The following is an 18,574-nucleotide window of genomic DNA, read 5'->3' on the forward strand; positions in this document are numbered from 1 at the left end:
GACATGATCAACTTCGTCCTTCCCTCCTAGATGATAAATATATATATTTTTGTACAATACACTTGGTGGGACAACCTGAAGGCGTCGTCAGTGATGTACCATGGGGTCATGGGAGGTTTGTAAAGTACAACCAGAACATATGATCATCTTACCCGCAGTGCTTCTCTGATGATGCTGATTACACCACTCAGTTCAGAGTTGTGCTAAGGGGATTTGGGAATATATTACTAATAACATGTAAGCCTAAATCATTGAGGAAATAAAAAGAAAATATTTGATATTGACAGGTGATTGTTAGATTATTTTTAATACTTTTTTTTAAACAACATAAGTCCCAATTGATACCTTAATGTATCATCTTCCTTGCACTGGTTAAACAAATCCAGTGCAAAATCAAAATGTCTGAAATGTATACAAAATCATACAAAAGTTGTGAACTATTGTTTGACCAGTTTAAAGTCTTATTACATTTGATTCCTGAAATGAATTATTGTGCTGGGTTTAGAATAATCCCACTGTACTATGGTGATCCAATCATACAAAAGAGTTTTGAGCAGCACATCATAGCCTATACATATATCGTGATAAGATGTATAACGTGATCAACTCTAATCAGATTAAGATTGTTTTCTCTCTCATTCTAAAACTTTGATCCATATGGAGATCCGATCAGCCTATTTATGAACAGGATCTGTTCTGCTGTGTAATGGGTGGGGCGCAGCGGGAAAGCCCCCAATCATCAGGACTGTAGAGGTGACTGTCTCTTTAAGAAACAGTCCGGGCTGTGCAGGTTTTATTCCACGGTGCACCTTCTGCTCCATCATCAGACGATGCAGCCCGACAACTTCTAACAGCACCGAAACTGCGGCACAGATGATACACCCTGGAAAACAACGGTATGAGATAATATCATTTGTTGCCTTTTTCTGTTAGAATTTATATTTGATTTTTATATTTGACAGAGGAAACCCAGTGAACTTACCCTCCTTTTACATTAAGACTGCGATATCGCTCTCCATATCCAACACATCCAGGAAGGAGAACTATAATAGCCCACTAACGGTCCTCTATCTGAGCCCGTTTCCATTTTGTCATAAATTATTAATTTGGCATTCAAACGACGATTGGTTTCCTCGCCTCTTACCTGCACGGTCTGTATTGTGTCAAATGTCACTGAATACGAATGTAGTAAGAGTCGTGCAGTTTACGACAGTAATTTTATTATTGCTAGAGGGATAAAATGTTACGTAATTACAAAGGAGGCATCCTGTTGTCGCCATATGCCGACAGGGCACGAATCGGGATGTTGCGCCGCCTGTACCAGGAAACAGCGGATGGGGATGTCTGAAGGTAGCCTAGTCTTGGCAGTAAAATAACTGACTTGTAGGCCCACACCTTTCATTTCTTAAGCGGTTACCGATTTTAAAGGTTTTATTTCATATTACGAGCGCACCGGAGACCTTTAAGAGATGACGTGGACTTTCCTGAGCTGGAGAGAGTGATGAGTTTCCAGTGCCACACACCTCTTAGCAAAATCTAATAATTTAAAGACACAGGCTAAACATGTATGTCAATACTTTCTATCAATGTTTTTATTTATTTTATATGAATTCCTGCCAGTAACCAAGCTTTTATTTTGTTTACTAAAAAAGAAAAGAGTCACAGCTTAGGCTATTGCAGTCAGAAAGCAACAATTGGTTCTGTTTGGATAAAATTGAAAAATAAATGCTATTTATCCAACAAAATGAATTGATTTATTTGATTAAATTTAACAATATGCCTTATTAGTTTTTCGTGTTGTTTTTTTTTTTTTTTTTTTTTTTACAAAATTAGGAAACTTTCCTTTATATATGGTGGCCAATACTGGAAGGTGATTGGCTTAGTATTGATTGTATTGTCTATCAGGTTGGTATAAATTGTATTGAGGCAAACACCGAGAACTGAAGTACACTTTTGTCCTGCAGGTCAGCTTCCTAGACAGCTAATGGATCCAGTGTGACTGTTGCTACACCATCCTGCCTAGCTGGACTGTCATACTCTGTCACTATGGCAACCTGTCCAAGTGACTGCACCCCAGCGGTGCGACTTTGTCAGAAACTGAACCGGCTGAAGACGCTGGATGAAGACATGATGGCCACGTCACTGAAACGCTGCCTCTCCACCCTGGACCTGACTTTGCTGGGAGTTGGGGGCATGGTGGGCTCTGGCCTGTATGTCCTGACAGGAACAGTGGCTAAAGACATGGTCGGGCCTGCTGTCATCATTTCCTTCCTTTTCGCAGGGTTCGCTTCTCTTCTGGCAGCCTTTTGTTATGCAGAGTTTGGAGCTCGTATCCCAAAAACAGGATCTGCCTACATGTTTACCTACGTCTCGGTGGGAGAGATTTGGGCCTTTCTCATTGGCTGGAATGTGATTCTGGAGAACATGATTGGTGGAGCTGCTGTGGCACGGGCCTGGAGCGGCTACCTGGACTCCATTTTTAACCACGCTATCCAGAACTTCACAGAGACCCACATAATGCAGTGGAACGTTCCCTTTCTTGCCCATTACCCTGACGTCCTTGCAGCAGGGATCCTAATAGTTGCCTCGTTCTTCATTTCCTTCGGCGTTCAAGTGTCCTCTTACCTCAACCACATCTTCTCTGTTATCAGTATGGCAGTCATTGTTTTCATCCTCATCTTTGGCTTTATCCTGGCAGAACCAGTCAACTGGAGCCAGAAAGAAGGAGGTTTTGCACCATTTGGTTTATCTGGAATACTCGCAGGCTCTGCCACGTGCTTCTACGCATTTGTGGGCTTCGACGTGATCGCATCCTCAAGCGAGGAGGCGAAGAACCCACAGAAAGCTGTTCCCATTGCAACAGCGATCTCACTCGGACTAGCAGCAACAGCTTACATCCTTGTCTCGACAGTGCTCACTCTGATGGTACCCTGGCACACGCTGGACCCAAACTCGGCTCTGGCGGACGCTTTCTTCCGTCGAGGCTACAGCTGGGCTGGGATTGTTGTGGCAGTTGGTTCCATCTGTGGTGAGAAATTTATTTATTTATTTATTGAAAAATACAGTTTAAGGCAGATGGCTGTCCACCTGTGAGTCGGGTTCTGCTCGAGGTTTCTGCCTGTTTAAATCTCAATGTTACCAAGTGCTGGGTCACGCTAAATAAAAGAACATAGTCTTTTGTATCTGCTCTTCTGTTAAGAGTCATGAGATTAATTATGTTATAATTTTGGACCCATCTTTAAAGTTAAATTGCTCTTGTTTGGCATTGCAGTACATGTCTGATAATGAATCTCTGTTCCCTTTTCTAGCCATGAACACTGTGCTGCTCTGTAATCTCTTCTCCCTCCCTCGGATCGTGTACGCCATGGCTGAAGATGGGCTCTTTTTCAGTATTTTTGCTCGAGTCAACCCCACCACTAAAGTCCCCGTCATTGCTATATTGGTGTTTGGTTTCCTCATGTCCACCATGGCTCTCATCTTTGACCTGGAAGCATTGGTTCAGTTTTTGTCCATTGGCACCCTCCTGGCCTACACCTTTGTGGCAGCAAGCGTCATTGTGCTGCGCTTCCAGCCTGAGAAAGCCAGCAGCAAGGGAACCGCTTTGACATCTCCCAACCCCATCGCTGGGCCGTCTCCTGCACTGTCGGAGTCTCAGACCATAACTGAGGACACTGGGGAGCTGAAGCAGTATGAGTCCTTCTCTGACAAACTCCAGCTGGTGGAGAGGCAGAAAACCACAGAGCGGAGAGGAGTGGGGCAGCTAAAGGCGTACTGGGAACCGTACCTGGGAAGGCTGATGGGGGATTGTGAGCCAGGCGAGGTGGTGGCCTTCTGCGTGCTGACTCTGATTGTTAGCTCAGTGTCTTTCTGTGCTGTCCTGGAATTTGGACAGAAGCAGCTGCAGCTGCCAGTGTGGAGTTTCATAATGTTGCTGGTGATTTTTAGTTTAGCTTTTGTTGTAAGTTTGGTGCTCATATGGCTCCACGAGCCACAAACCAACAGCAAAACATTCCAGGTGAGCATCTTTTTTTTTTTTTTACATCTAGTGCACATATGTTATTTGCAGGGGCGTGTCCAGGGGGTGGCTCTGGGCTAGCACAATTTTATTCAGACATGTGTGTGTGTGCCCACACATTATCTATGTCACCCCTGCATAAGTCAGTGAACCAGGGCACCCCTGTCTAACATGTCTGGACACACCCCATGTCATTTAATGATTGAATTCTGCTGTCTTTTAATGTAAGTGGATTTCTCATGCAAACAGTCCATGGTTGGTTTATGACTGTGATTTTATTGTGCTTTAGGTTCCTTTGGTTCCGTTGACTCCAGGTGCAAGTATCCTCATAAATGTATTTCTCATGATGAAGCTCAGCCCTCTGACCTGGGTTCGATTCGCAGTGTGGATCGCTATAGGTAAGATCACAACAAAAGAACTTCTGTAGTAATTTATAGTTTTTCATAACTTTTCCTACAGTACAGACACATTTAAAATGATGACCAGATCAAATGTTTCTGTCTTCCCCTCGACATAAACATTCTTTCTTGCATGTTGTTTCATTAAGTCGTAATGTTTATTTCAAGCAGACTACTCAACATGTGACCCTTGGTTTTAATGTGTTACTGAGAAAGTTGCTGGAATACACTGGAATACAACAGCTGACATAAACATCTGATGTCTGTTGCTAGGAAACCTAATGTACCTGAGTGTTACATCATCACATTAAACATTTTCTGTTCTCACTGGGAAAAGAGAAAGCTTTCCATTTAGTCAGCAACCCTGTGAGAGTCTGGTCAGACAGAGTTAATGCCCTGCCAGTAAGAGGATGAGGGGGAGGGGGACATGATTAGCTTCATTAACCTAAGGCTCATCTGGACCAGTAAACCATTTAAACCTGGCTGTCAGACTGCAACAAGTTAACAAGATGCACACACACTGAGTATTAGACTTGACAGAGCCTATAGTAAGCCTTTCCCTTGATGTGAAGGACCACTTACCTTTAAAGAAAAAAAAAGGGGGATTTCTTCATATGATCCAATTTTAGAGTAAGAAAGGACCAAATTGTTTTTTTTTTAAAGCACTGGATTTCACTCACTATAATACATCTAACCAACCTCCAACAAGGATATGTTTGTCTACCAGTCCACAACTTTTGGGCAGACATAAATATGCAACAAATAATGTACAGTGACATCATTAATTTGATAGATTGCTATGACATTTGGTAGATTCACCCTCTGCTCTTGATGAACCCTGGTATCTCTGACTGTTTATCTAAAGGCCGTCATCACTCCAAAATAACATTTTATACAATAATTGAGTTAATGACTAACATTAGCGAGAATGATTACATCCCTACAAGTCTAAACTGTATTGTTTGTTGTTTACTATCAAATGCCGTCATGCTAGCACCGTAAACCTTTGAGATTTTAAACAAAAACTGACCATGCTATTGATGGTAAACACCATCATTTCTGAGTAGAGACAGCATGTCAGCAACTCATTCTTCTCATGTTTGTCAATACAATAAAACGATCCAAATATAATTTAAACATCCAACCTATTTTCATTGTATGTGTTTTTTATACACAGATACATTGCTTTCTCCTGTACAGGACACATTTTAAATAACTGTAACATTGCAAACAAACTTTGCATCCCTAATGGAAACACTTTTCTCACTGCCCAGCTTGACACTGCATGCCCACACTTAAGCTTTGAGTCATGCCAGTTTCAGGTGTTCCTTTCTGTCCCTTTCCCAGGTCTCTTTGTGTATTTTGGCTACGGGATCTGGCACAGTAAGGAGGGCATGCGGGAGCTGCAGCCCAAAGACATGGCTGCTCGATATGTGGTACTACCCAGCGGCAGTCTAGTAGAGACAGTGCAGTCCGTCCAGCCCGATGGACAGGTGGACCCCTCGACCCTCCTCACCAGCTCCCCGGCTGCCCCGCCAGCTGAGGACTACACAGGAAAGAGATGATGTGTGACCAAACAAAGTTCTTACTGCTGCCTGGTATCATCTGTTGTGTCACACTCATAGGCTGTACCATTATTACTGTACTCTCTGTATCTCACTCCCCTTAGCCTGCCACACTTTGTTCTCGTTTCTCTGCAGGTGTTAGCGCACCACAGGATGGGATGCACGCTCTCTGTCTCTTTGTGAAGCATATTTGTATATCTTGTAATACTCGAATGTACAGTAGAGAGCTATATTACTGTCCTGTAAACTCCTAGCATCGAAGTTGTGTTAGAACCTTTAAGACCAGCTCTCTTTTCTGCGACGTTGACTGATTTTTCAGAAACCATGTGGTCAGTATCTTCTTTGTAACAACAATATTTGACTTAATTAAACTCAGTGTAGGATTATAGACACATATCTGGAGCTGCAAATCATGAAAACCCCACTGCACCGTTTTGACCATAGTAAGCATGTGTTGTCATTTAAGCAGAGCACACATTCTTTTGAGTTACATTTTTGCCTTCTCAGATTATTTTCTCTCCTATTACTACGATTTCTAAAAGGTGAATTAATCCCATATTCTAAAATGTGTATTTATTTTTCTACCAACACTATTGTTCTTTTGTACAGATCTCATTCGCTTAAATGTTTCTTTTTTCTGTGGCTGCCACTGATGTTTTTGTGTGTCTGTGTTATATATTTCATGTATTGACCTCTATAAGTCATCATCAGTAATTACCGTTCACCTTTTTTAAGTGTCTGAACATCACTGCAGTGCTTCTCTTAATCTCCTTAATCTCATCCCATGACCCCTTTCGTTTTTTTTTTGTGTCACTCATTTTTGCAGTTGTTTCTCACGCTCATCTAGAGACCAGCACTCTTTCACGCTTGAAATAAGATTACAAATAAAAGCACATGAATCATTTTAATTCTATCTAACTGTCAAATGACCAATTTCCAGAGATTACTTGAGAAGTTTTTAGATTATTTGATATAAAAGGTAAGCACAAATCTATCCAATAAAAACCTTCACTAACAGGGTACAATAAATTGGCTGGCTAACAGATATTGGTTGTCATGGTAAACTGGGATGGGCTTCATCTCTCCGAGGCCTCCGTAATCCCTGCAGATTTGTTGCAGTCCGTGTCACAAGCCAGCAGCCTGACCTAGATTAGACACCATCACAAGAGTGAGAACAGATAACACTCCCACCGTCTACACAAATAAACAACCGCTTCAATGAGCAGACGCAATGCTTTTCTCTTATTGCATATAGAAATTATCCCAATGATTTTTGTTTGTATTCATTTGAGCTTTTGTTTGCATGTGTTACATAAGAAACCAATGGCCTTAAACGTGTTGTTATAGATGTAGACTGAAATCCAAAGTTTAAGCACACAATCCTAGTAATTTAATTATTTTATTTATCATTTGTCTGTTTCATTTGATTTTTTTACAAACTCACGCTTTGTAATTGACGAACCAAAACACAAACAGAAAGTACAGGAGGATGTAAGGCATCATTTAAAAAAAGTCTGTTTAAGAGGATTTTTGTACAACTTTGCACACTGAGAACTTCTGTCTGATTATTTTGTGTCACAGTTTTGCTTCTGAAGTCAGGATAAGTGACATATCTTGATACTGCGGTGCTTTTTTTTAAAGCTGATCGTGCGCCCACCTCTTTCCCTTGTCTCTTTTTGTGCTACGTGGAGCACAGGTATAAATGATCTCTTTTCGTACTTCTGGATATTGTACTCTATACTTGCACATTAAGTTATCAAATCTTTCTGTTATACTGTATGTCTGTATAAGATTCAAAAGACGTGTTACTAATGAAATAAATGTTTTGAAGCAGCATTTACAAAAATCTGAATTGTGACATTAGTCTATCTGTTTTACCTCACTCCAATTACATCCTATCAGTTATGAAAATAGTATGGAAATGTAGCTTTGATTTGCAGAGTTTAAAATACTAGTTTCTATGTCACGAATAGCACAGTTACTACATTAAGCCAGCCTTGGTAGGTTTGATTATGGTTTAGGTCTGGTATTATGTACCCACGTATGACAAACTTATAGGCCTAACAACTATCATATTAAGGCCCTGACACACCAAGCAGACGGCAAAGAACTCACACATTTCTATTATTTCTAATTTTATTAAAGTCACAGTTTTTAAATCTCTTTGAATCACTTTAATAATTGTTGTGTTAGATAAGCTAGTCTACAGTACACTCAAGCGTCTGTAAATGGTCAGATGTCTGGCCATTTAGACATTGATGTTGTACAGTATGTAACTCATATTAAATGTGTTAGTCCATTTTCTTTACAATGCATACATGAAATATTCTTGCAACCATTAAGAGTATTTTCCGAACAATAGAACAGAACAATAAAAAGAGAGACAAAAAAGTCAGCTCACTAAACATCCTTCTAAATGCTGAAGAAGGCCTTGTGCTGAAAAGTGTCCTTTGTTGATCTGTACACTGGACATTTAGTGTGCTGACTTTTTTTTTTGTCTGTTTAGTCTTGTTGATGTCATGCACCTGAAATATTGTATCACAGTTGAGTGTGCTACTTTTTTGCTGCAAAAAGAACAAAAAAAAAATCTCTTCATCTTCTCTAAATCTCTTTTCTCTAAAACATATTTTCAATAGAAAAGGCATCATCGTCTAATACTCACCTCTGCTTCAACATAGTTTAGAGCTCACATTTTCTTCTCTTGAATATTGAGACTAAATGCCAATGTTCTTCTGATTCTTCTTACTGCCATCTCTTTCACTGGCTTTAATTTCATGCTTGGTGACACAGCTGTATCGTTAACCCAATTTAGGGATTAACCCTCAGGTAGGTCAGGGGCTGTCATTAAAGTGAATGAACAATACCTCAGGAGTTCATTCAGGTAGTATAGGTGAGGGATAAAATTAGATATTATAGTCAGGTGTTTTCAGAGCACAACTCTTCTATGAAGACAGAGCGATAGAAGAACAAATAGAAAATGTGTTTCACTGAAACAACACTGACACAAGCAAAGTCTCTTGAGGCTCCAAATTGGACTCATATTACACAAATGAGCTCAAATTACAGCCTCAAACAAACCTCATAATGTGTAGTGAAACACAAAAATGACATAAAAAGTCCCAACCGTCCCACTGATCCACATCCTGTGTCTTCAGTGCAGTATTATGGATTCACTGACAGATGATCCTCAAGGGCGTAAACTAAAAGGTCTCTGGTGATTCAGCAGAGCACGGATCCTGTGAGCTCTCGCGTCTCCATGGAAACTCCCTCTCCCCTTCCTCGTCAATAAGTACTTAGGGCTACAAAACGCCTGTCTCCGTGTCAGTATTTGTGTGACATTTAAGGTTTTACAAAACGCCCAATTTACTCTGAATCATGTGACTCATCTGATGTCTGGGCTTCCTATTCAGATACCTGCAGGCCAGTTTGAGACGCAGATCATATATCAGGAAACCTAATATGACAAAACCATCAACGCCCTGTTTCAACAGCAGTAAAATGAAAGTCTGTATATACACAGTGAGGTTATTGCAACTTTACTTGATGAAAAAAGTTTGCACACTGTTGAAAGTGTACATTATGACAATGCCAGATTACAATTATATCAGAGTTATTGTGTTATGTTGTACAAAAAGACATATTCATGTAGGGTTGGCTAATGTTTTTCCTAATACAAAACTGTCTTCCTGCGATTGAAATTCAGTCTTCTGTTTGTTTGCATTCAGTTTCATTTTCTCCTCTGATTTGAGCTCCTGGAGCGAGCAAGGAGAAAGCTACTGCGTGTCTTTGTGTTGCTTTTAGCTGCAGCAGTGGAGTCCGTGTTGAGGTGGAGGGTCTGAAGGTGGAGTTGCAGTGACGAGGGGGAGGCAGAAGCAGTAGATACCTGATCCCCTGACGCAGCTGACTCCGGACCACTTCCTCCTCGTTTGGCCTCCTTCCCTCTGTTACTGCATCCCATCCATGCTGCGCTGTAGCTCTGCCTGTGGCACAAAGAAGGAATAAAGTCAATACTGGAAACCCAGCGTGATGATTAATAATTAATAAACATTTTAACACATTTCACTTACAATGACGTCGTCTGCATTTGTGTCAGGTGAGTTTGTTGTTTTTCTTCTGTGTGAGTGTTTGGCAGAGGGAAGCTCCATGCATGCTGAGGTGAGGCTTCCTTTGAGTAAAAAGTAAAAGCTTTAACACAGTTTTCTATGATCCAAATAAACATCCTCAAAACCACAAGTACATTTTTCAAATTTTTCAGGCTTACAAATATCCATATGTCCTACCCTTGTGTTGTTATTTTGTACTCTTTCCCTCAGTTTTAAGAGGCTGGTGTGCAGCGTGGCGTTTTCCTGCTCCAGAACTTTGATACGAATGTTATTTGCATGCAGCTGTCGCTCCATATCCATAAGCACATTTCCTGTACCTTGAAGACATGCGATGAACAAGATGTTAAAATGTAAAAGATAAGTAAAGCATTCATAATAAATGTGTTTTTTTCACTTGGAATAAACACTACACTGATGCTCTACAGAGCAAGTTTTCAAACATACATTCAGGAAATGTCGGTCAGTGATGATGGTATGATCCTATAGACAAACATTAAATAATCTCTTACTCTGTGGTTGGTTCTGAGCCAGAGGGCTGAGCTCGGGGAAGGCCACCAACAGTCTCTCCCTCTCTCTGAAAGCTTGTGTGCCTTCTTCCAGCTCGGTCACACTCTTCTTCAGCTCGCTTATGTGTGTTTCTAGAGTCTGCTTCTCCCTTTGCAGCTCTGAACACAGGTCCTGGTGGGGAGAGGAATCACAGCATCAGCTACTGAGTTTACAAGCAATTATCATTAAAGGCCAAATACTATGATAATAGAGCCATATCGGGAACTAAAAAACGTCAGTATACCTGCTGCTGAGTGAGCTGAGCCTGCACTTGCTCCTTCTCCTCTGACATCTGTTGCAGCTGATTGTGAAGGCCGATCTGCCTCTCCTCATTTTCTCCCAACTGACTCTGAAGCTCCTCACACTCTTCGTCCAGAGCATCAACCCTCTTTAACAAAGATGTCTGCTTTGCCTGCATTGACTACCGAACAACAAAAACAACAACAAAAAACATGTGCAAAAATCCACCAGAATAACGTTTGTCTGTTTTTTTTCTGGTGTGTCTTTACACTGACCTCTTGCTGACGACAAGCGCTGTGGTACTTTGCATTCTCTTTGTCAAGTTGGAGTTGAGTTTCCTTTATTTGACCCTCTAACTGCTGAATCCTTTGCTGTAGTTTACAACAGGCCTCTACCTCTATGTTTAAGCTCCTCACCTTCTCCTGCAGCACAATATTTTCACATTCTACCACAAATAACGAGCCATAATGAGGCGTATTAGTTTATTTTATGATTTTGCAAAATGTAAACATCACAAGATTGGCATGTCCTTACCAAGTGCTTGTATTGTGTCTTGCTGTTCTGCTACTTTCTCGCTCAGTCTGGAAACACTCTCCTTCAAGCAGAGAGCATCTGTTGCAAAAATATAAAAGAAAATGGTGATTGAATTGCCAATGATTTCCAATCATATCTATTTGTGACATTTCGTACCTCTTTTTAGTTGTTGTTGCTCCTCATGTAGTCGTTGCTCAGTTTCATTCATTGACCTCTGTGCTTTTCGCAGTGAAAACTCCAGCTGGACAGTATTTGCTTGGTGTTTTTGAATCTCTTGCTTGAACTCTTTCTGTGATCTTTCAAGCTGAGTCCTGAAACTGTCCCGCTCTTTTTCTGCTGCAGATAGCATCTCCGTAAGAGGCTGCACTGTACCCCGCACATCCCGGAGATGTTTTGCCAGCCGGCGCATGTCTCTGAGCTGCTCATTGGCCCACTGGACGACGTCTGTTGCTGTCATCTGTCCTGGCTCCAGGGTGTCCTCCACAGCTCCCAGGAGGAGCTGCAGAGAGGAGGGCAGACCCTCGCTCTCAAACAGATCTACAAAAGCATGTCCTGTTTTTCTCAAAAGAGATTGCACTTGATGACATGCGTCGCAGGGAACAAGGGATGATTCAACTGTCTGGCAGTTTACAGTGTGCCTGTCAACTTTAGGGTAGAGGGGGCTGTTGTGAGCAGGACCAGATGGTACATGGTGAATGGTGTTTGGGGAAGACCCAGCAGATAAACATCTGCAAACATCCCTCTTTGAGCTCAACTGGTGAGAAACGGAAGATGTTGCTTCTGTCTCAAATGTACTTTTTGCTTTTGTCTGTTGTGTGATGTCTTTAGAGGGGCCCTATACGGGAGAAAAAAAGCATAAAATGCAATAAACTGTAGTTGTCATTATTGTAAAATGTTTTATTTAATTTTAATTAGCATAGTAAGTATTTCAAGTATTTTCTCCTACTTTGGCAAATTCAATTAAATTGCTCCAATAGTTTCGGACAACAAGCCCGACTGACAGGCATCCATTGGTTTGTTCTCTCCTATGGCCACACCTCATGAGCTCAATATAAGCATTGAAGCTTTGCAGAAGAAGAAGTAGTCTTGTCAGGAAGAGGAGAAATAAAGAAAAACCTGTTAGTCTTAAAGAAGTTTTTTTTTTTTTTTAAATATAACTTTTGGTTTTGTATTACCTGTCAATAACCAGCTCCAATAACACAATGTGGGAATGTTGGCTGAATGCTTCATCTCCAGCCGTGAAGTCATATTGCTCCAGAAGAGCTACCATGTCCAGGTTACAGGACAGTTTATCAGGGAACTTCCAGGAGGAGAACCTGACAGGTCCGGTTCTTGAGAAGACGTCCACGGTCGCACCTTGAAGGTCTACGAGGTCTCTCCGGAGGCTTTCGACGCAGTCCCGACGACCCAAGAACTGACTCATGTCTGAAAAGCTTACAGTTCTTCTGCCTGTGAAAGTGTGGGACGAGATGAAGCTTGTTGACTTAGAATCTCCCTGACAACCTCCAAATGTACTCTAAGTCCCATGATGCTTTGCGTCTTGTTTCCGGAAGTACTAAGCCTCCATTGGGTCAACGAAAGCGCGACGCAGTAAGTGTTCAACTATAATCAATATATGCGTTTAGCTGTTGTATTGAATTCTTCCCGTATACTGTAGTATTCTGCTTTCCTTTTCAATACACTGAGTCTTTTTTTGTTTTCTGGGTGTTTGCAGGCACCTTTCATTGTCACTAAGAAGACGCCACCATGCCGCCTGGGCCTGTTCAAATAGTTCAGCCGGAGCCGAACATCAAGGTGACGATACAACTACAAGAGACCTCATTTTAACATCATCAGTGTAATGTTAGCTAACACGCCGCTTTGTGGGGGTAACGTGAGCAGTTTAACATACAATTGAAGTCACCGTGACTTTTTCAATACAGGGTCATTTTAGATTATCTACACCTGGTTAGCTTGTTGTTAGCCTCCACATCTACAGTGAGTGTTGAGATATCTGCTGAGACCTTTGCTGTTACTACCATCAATGGTTGCGGCAGCAGGATTTGGAGATGTTTCGTATAGTATTGAAGTATCAAACATTCACATTCGTGTATTCGTTTTATGAGCACAGAAACGTGTTTAAAAACTATTCTTAAAAGCTTGAAGTGTAAGCAGTTGCAAAGTTTTACCATAAGGGGACGATGGCTCCCTACAAGGTCTGTTACAGACAAATATTTATTTCCAGAGAGACTTAAAAGTTGTCGTTTTTTTATGTTGTTGGTGGCTTGAACATCTGTTATTTTGGTATGAATGGAGTAGCATGATCATCACATTACTCTAACTAAACCCATAAAAAAATGACTTGATGCTTTATGGTTCAAGGTGTGTATTTTCCATTTAGGTGAACCCAATAAATGTTTCTATGTTTGCAGTACAATCTTACAATGAACATATATATATATATATATTTTAAATGTTTGTATATTTTGCATACAGCCTTACAAACTTACATATTTTCAACAGAATGATGCTGCAGTTGAAGAAACCCCGGCCACTAAACCCATCGTTGGTATTATATATCCACCTCCTGAGGTCCGAAACATTGTTGACAAGACGGCTAGCTTTGTTGCCAGGTTGGTTGCTTTTGCATGTGTCGATTCAGAGCTCAGCATATGACTGGCCAAAAAGGGCCTTTGTTTTTTATTCTATACAGCCGTCATCTTACCTTGATTTTAAGACTATGATTTGAGAAAGTGTTGCTGTTTTCACAGAAATGGGCCTGAGTTTGAAGCAAGAATCCGTCAGAATGAGATCAACAATCCAAAATTTAATTTCCTCAACCCAAATGACCCCTACCATGCCTACTACCGTCACAAAGTCAATGAATTTAAGGAGGGCAAAGGACAAGAACCATCTGCAGCTGTGCCTAAGGTTATGCAGCAGGCCATGCAGCAGTCCCAGCAGCTTCCTCAAAAAGTAAGTCATTGCATTTGAGTCTGCTCTTGGTTTAGTTTTTTTTTTTTAATACTTGTAATTTGTGTAATAAGTATGTGTTCATAAAAACTTTACTTTTTCTGTTTGCCAATAGGTGCAGGTGATTCAGGAAACCGTGGTCCCCAAAGAACCCCCTCCTGAGTTTGAGTTCATTGCAGATCCTCCATCAATCTCAGCGTTTGATCTGGATGTTGTGAAGCTCACTGCCCAGTTTGTGGCTCGCAATGGCCGCCAGTTTCTCACTCAGCTCATGCAGAAGGAACAGAGAAACTACCAGTTTGACTTTCTGCGGCCCCAGCACAGCCTTTTTAACTACTTCACCAAACTGGTTGAGCAGTACACCAAGGTGACTTGTCAAATGATGTCATACTGATATTTCTGTTGTTCTTTGTGGAGTCACAATGCTGAACTGTATCTTGTTTCTTTCTCCTCAACCTACAGATTCTGATCCCTCCCAAAGGCCTACTGAACAAGCTGAAGAGAGAATCAGAGAATCCAAGAGAGGTCATGGACCAGGTAACCCTCCTAAAGTGTGACTGCTTCTCAGAGTAAGCATTAAATTGTATGTGACTCGGGTTAATCAGTGAATCTACTGTTCCACCAGGTGAGGTACCGTGTTGAGTGGGCAAAGTTCCAGGAGCGTGAGCGGAAGAAGGAGGAGGAGGAAAGAGAGAAAGAAAGAGTAGCTTACGCTCAAATCGACTGGCATGACTTTGTAGTGGTTGAGACGGTGGATTTCCAACCCAACGAACAAGGTAATAAAACCAAAACGATCCTGTTCATATAAATATGTAAAGCCTGGTTTGTACTTCTGTGTTGAATCTACGCCGTAGTGGTCAATGCCACCTTTAGCTCTACATATGTGTCACTGGTTTGTCCGCATAGCTCTTCACTACTCTCCCTAGTAAACACTAGTTGGCAGCGTGAACAGTTATATTGCCATTTTGTGGATCCGCCACATTCTCTGTATTATTGTGTACAAGAAACCACAGCAAATAAAACTAGGTGTTAAATGTTGTTTTTGGAGCTGCTGAATAATGTTTTAGCGTTTTTCTTCTGCAGAATTCTGAATATGGCAGAGACACCAGAAGTGTTGTAAATGCTGGACATACGATGCTTCCATGCAAAGCAATCACAGGGCTTGCGATCTGTGTTGTTTAGATGTGTAGTTACATTTTTGAAGAAGTACATGTCAGGTTACGTACGTAGGCTTCTGCATGGGTACAGGGCTGAGCGAACCTGCCATAGATTCAGTGCAGAAGTATATTAGGCTTAAGCACTGAAATGTGGAAAAACATATTTATCTTTTTTGTGTGTTTGCTTTCTTAGGCCACTTCCCCCCACCCACCACACCTGAGGAGCTCGGTGCTCGCATCCTGATCCAGGAGCGCTATGAGAAGTATGGCGAGAGTGAGGAGGTGGAGATGGAGGTTGAGAGTGAGGATGACGATGATGAACGGGAGGTTCGTAACGCAGGCCAGCCTTCACAACCAGATCAAGACACACAAGTGCAGGACATGGATGAGGTAAGAGTAAAGGAAATATATTGTCCTTGAAAGCGGCCCAACTAGAGGCTGCTTCATCGGTATATTTTAACTGACATGGTTATTAGTTGTTCTTTATCCTTAACTTCCTATTTCAATCCACAAAACCTTTGTGAACAAGTACTCAGTACATGTCATTGTCCCCCTCCTCCTTCAGGGGTCTGATGATGATGATGATGGCATGAAGGCTCCTCTGCCGCCAGACAGCCCGATGCCACCACCACTGCCCCCGACTCCAGACCAGGTTATCATTCGCAAAGACTACGACCCCAAAGGTAACACATGCTTCATGTCATGATTGCTAAGTGCATATTTAGTCATCTCTATGTACAGTTCATTATAATCTATCATTATCTCTTTAATCTCCTCACAGCCTCCAAGCCTCAGCCCTCAATCTCAACTCCAGATGAGTACCTCATCTCTCCAATTACTGGTGAGAAGATCCAGGCCAGTAAGATGCAGGAGCACATGCGTATCGGTCTGCTGGATCCACGCTGGCTGGAGCAAAGGGACCGCAGCATCAGAGAGCGGCAAACGGAGGATGAAGTCTATGCTCCTGGTTTGGATATCGAGAGCAGCTTGAAGCAGCTGGCTGAGAGGCGTACTGATATCTTTGGTGTGGAAGAGACGGCCATTGGTAAGAAGATTGGTGAAGAAGAGATCCAGAAGCCGGAGGAGAAGGTAAGGAACAGTTATTTCACTGGAAGAATTCCTGATCTGAATGTGTTGGCACCGTTCAGTTTTGATCTTAAAAAAAAAACGTTCATGTTTCCAGGTTACTTGGGATGGCCACTCAGGAAGCATGGCTCGTACCCAGCAGGCTGCACAGGCCAACATCACCCTGCAAGAGCAGATCGAAGCCATTCACAAGGCCAAAGGATTGGTGGGAGAAGACGATACTAAAGAGAAAATTGGGCCAAGTAAGCCCAGTGAAATTCATCACCCACCTCCCATGTCCTCCTCTGCAGGCATGTTGCCCAAACCCGGTCCTCCACTCTCAGCGATGTCACGCCCACCGTCCTCTGTGAGTTGTTTAAGCTCTCTTCTATGTACATACAGAAAAAGAAACGTGTGTGATTTTAACAATTAACCTACTCGTATGTTCTTTGTGAACAGTTGGCTCCTCAAGTCCGCACCACTCTCCTGTCTGCTGTACCTGTAATGCAGAGGCCTCCTGTGTCTCCTGTGGTGCGCCTTGGCCCAGGACAAGTTTTAACACAGATGCCCCCCATGATTCCTGCTCCCCGCATCAATGTGGTCCCCATGCCACCATCAGCACCTCACCTTATGGCCCCCAGACCGCCTCCTATGGTGGTTCCAACAAGTAAGATACAGGTTTCTTAACAATTATCACTCCCAGGTTGTGTTTTTTTTTTTTTTTAAACATAAGCCTTCTTTGATTTAAGTGAAAGTTAAACTAACTGCCTTTTCCTCTAGCATTCGTCCCTGCTCCTCCTGTGCCACAACCCCCAAGCGCTGCTCCTGCACCACCAATCCACCCACCCCCACCTCATGAGGACGAGCCGGTCAGCAAGAAGATGAAGACGGAAGACAACCTTATGCCAGAAGAGGAGTTTCTTCGTAGAAATAAGGTTTGCCTGAGCAGGAAAATGTTTATGGTTATGTCCATTAAGTATTGGCACCCTGAAAGATCTGCATGCAAACAACATTCAAAATACAGGATACAGACTTCGTATTACAGTCAAATGAATTCTCTTTTAAATATACAAACCAAGATAAGACTACACCCACTTCAAAGTTATATTATGTTTCTAGTGTGCTTACATGGGGTAATGTTTTTGAACAGAGTAAAATGGGGCTTTATATAGTAATATTCTTTTTGAATGTTGAGCAAACTGTTTCCTCTCTTTTCAGGGTCCTGTGGCTGTTAAAGTACAGGTTCCCAACATGCAGGACAAGACTGAATGGAAGCTGAATGGCCAAGTGTTGAATTTCACTGTTCCACTCACAGATCAGGTTTGCATTCTTTGGATTGTTGTTTCCTTCTCTTATTAGTAACAATGCATCTATGAATTCTTACGGATGTGCAAATGTCTCTTTAGGTGTCTGTTATTAAAGTCAAGATCCATGAAGCCACAGGCATGCCAGCAGGAAAACAAAAGCTGCAGTATGAGGTAAACTTCTTTTTCTTTAAACTAAACATTCCTTGAATCTTTTAGTCTGACTTATTAACTAATCATGTGTCACCTCCGTTTGTTACAGGGCATTTTCATTAAGGATTCTAACTCCCTGGCTTATTACAACATGAGTAATGGATCCATCATTCACCTGGCACTGAAGGAGAGAGGTGGAAGAAAGAAGTGAGCCATGCAGCCAGAAGAACAAGATCTGACTCGTCAAAGATTTGTCTCTGCTGTCATGTTATTTTACTAAAATAACTTTTTCCAGTCCTATATCTTTGGCATTTCCTACAAACTGTAATGCTTTTCAAAGAGTCTAATTAATTAAACTGTACACTAGTTGTTGGGCATAGCTTCATACTATCTCATCAGCTCTAGATTTGTTCAGGATGATATAGTATTTAGAAACATGTACGAATATGTAAACTCCCAAAATGTTCAGTCGTTTGAATAAAGGAATAAAAACAATCGGCCTCTGTTGCTTCAAGGTGATGCTTAAGGTTACTTTCAATTAA

At 41.7% G+C, this 18,574-nt stretch overlaps 3 protein-coding genes and 1 long non-coding RNA gene across 5 annotated transcripts; 2 read left to right on the top strand and 2 right to left on the bottom strand.

Moving 5' to 3' along the window:
* Window positions 1–288: 288 nt before the first annotated feature.
* On the bottom strand, window positions 289–1,765 carry LOC114920258 (uncharacterized). Its single transcript, XR_003808572.2, has 2 exons — window positions 983–1,765; window positions 289–883 (listed from the first exon to the last, which is right to left on the bottom strand). It is a non-coding gene; the product is annotated as an uncharacterized lncRNA (long non-coding RNA).
* slc7a4 (solute carrier family 7 member 4) lies at window positions 771–7,814 on the top strand. Its single transcript, XM_020633026.2, has 5 exons — window positions 771–896; window positions 1,965–3,028; window positions 3,309–4,015; window positions 4,305–4,413; window positions 5,761–7,814. Exons 2-5 carry the CDS (start codon window positions 2,047–2,049, stop codon window positions 5,976–5,978), a joined length of 2,016 nt encoding a protein of 671 aa, XP_020488682.2. The 5' UTR covers window positions 771–896; window positions 1,965–2,046; the 3' UTR covers window positions 5,979–7,814.
* A 1,684-nt stretch (window positions 7,815–9,498) lies between these two features.
* On the bottom strand, window positions 9,499–12,972 carry ccdc157 (coiled-coil domain containing 157). The gene is made up of 10 exons (XM_029277165.2): window positions 12,577–12,972; window positions 12,348–12,486; window positions 11,558–12,236; window positions 11,402–11,479; window positions 11,143–11,312; window positions 10,872–11,048; window positions 10,591–10,759; window positions 10,259–10,398; window positions 10,046–10,143; window positions 9,499–9,958 (listed from the first exon to the last, which is right to left on the bottom strand). Exons 1-10 carry the CDS (start codon window positions 12,822–12,824, stop codon window positions 9,706–9,708), a joined length of 2,151 nt encoding a protein of 716 aa, XP_029132998.2. The 5' UTR covers window positions 12,825–12,972; the 3' UTR covers window positions 9,499–9,705.
* Window positions 12,879–18,527, top strand: sf3a1 (splicing factor 3a, subunit 1). 2 transcript variants are annotated; one of them, XM_020632966.3, is made up of 16 exons: window positions 12,879–12,991; window positions 13,116–13,195; window positions 13,904–14,013; window positions 14,152–14,356; window positions 14,469–14,720; window positions 14,816–14,890; window positions 14,979–15,129; window positions 15,704–15,900; window positions 16,076–16,193; window positions 16,292–16,599; window positions 16,694–16,942; window positions 17,035–17,242; window positions 17,356–17,510; window positions 17,794–17,895; window positions 17,982–18,053; window positions 18,142–18,527. In XM_020632966.3, exons 2-16 carry the CDS (start codon window positions 13,148–13,150, stop codon window positions 18,241–18,243), a joined length of 2,352 nt encoding a protein of 783 aa, XP_020488622.1. In that variant the 5' UTR covers window positions 12,879–12,991; window positions 13,116–13,147; the 3' UTR covers window positions 18,244–18,527. The 2 variants fall into 2 exon arrangements, with proteins under 2 accessions (XP_020488622.1, XP_065820470.1); XM_065964398.1 differs by lacking the exon at window positions 12,879–12,991 and having other exon boundaries at window positions 13,106–13,195.
* The last annotated feature ends 47 nt before the right edge of the window (window positions 18,528–18,574 follow it).

This window comes from Labrus bergylta, chromosome 2, assembly GCF_963930695.1.
Source record: "Labrus bergylta chromosome 2, fLabBer1.1, whole genome shotgun sequence".
Taxonomy (NCBI): Eukaryota; Metazoa; Chordata; class Actinopteri; order Labriformes; family Labridae; genus Labrus; species Labrus bergylta.

Bases quoted from the DNA above. Each gene is read 5' to 3' on its own strand.
- slc7a4 (XM_020633026.2), top strand. From the start codon at position 2,047: ATGGCAACCTGTCCAAGTGACTGCACCCCAGCGGTGCGACTTTGTCAG. The intron at 3,029-3,308 runs GTGAGAAATTTA...TCCCTTTTCTAG, and splicing joins GGCAGTTGGTTCCATCTGTG to CCATGAACACTGTGCTGCTC. The intron at 4,414-5,760 runs GTAAGATCACAA...TCCCTTTCCCAG, and splicing joins CGCAGTGTGGATCGCTATAG to GTCTCTTTGTGTATTTTGGC.
- ccdc157 (XM_029277165.2), bottom strand. From the start codon at position 12,824: ATGAGTCAGTTCTTGGGTCGTCGGGACTGCGTCGAAAGCCTCCGGAGA. The intron at 11,313-11,401 runs GTAAGGACATGC...TATTTGTGGTAG, and splicing joins AGACACAATACAAGCACTTG to AATGTGAAAATATTGTGCTG. The intron at 10,760-10,871 runs GTATACTGACGT...TCTCCCCACCAG, and splicing joins CTCAGCTCACTCAGCAGCAG to GACCTGTGTTCAGAGCTGCA.
- sf3a1 (XM_020632966.3), top strand. From the start codon at position 13,148: ATGCCGCCTGGGCCTGTTCAAATAGTTCAGCCGGAGCCGAACATCAAG. The intron at 14,891-14,978 runs GTAACCCTCCTA...CTGTTCCACCAG, and splicing joins CAAGAGAGGTCATGGACCAG to GTGAGGTACCGTGTTGAGTG. The intron at 15,901-16,075 runs GTAAGAGTAAAG...CTCCTCCTTCAG, and splicing joins AAGTGCAGGACATGGATGAG to GGGTCTGATGATGATGATGA.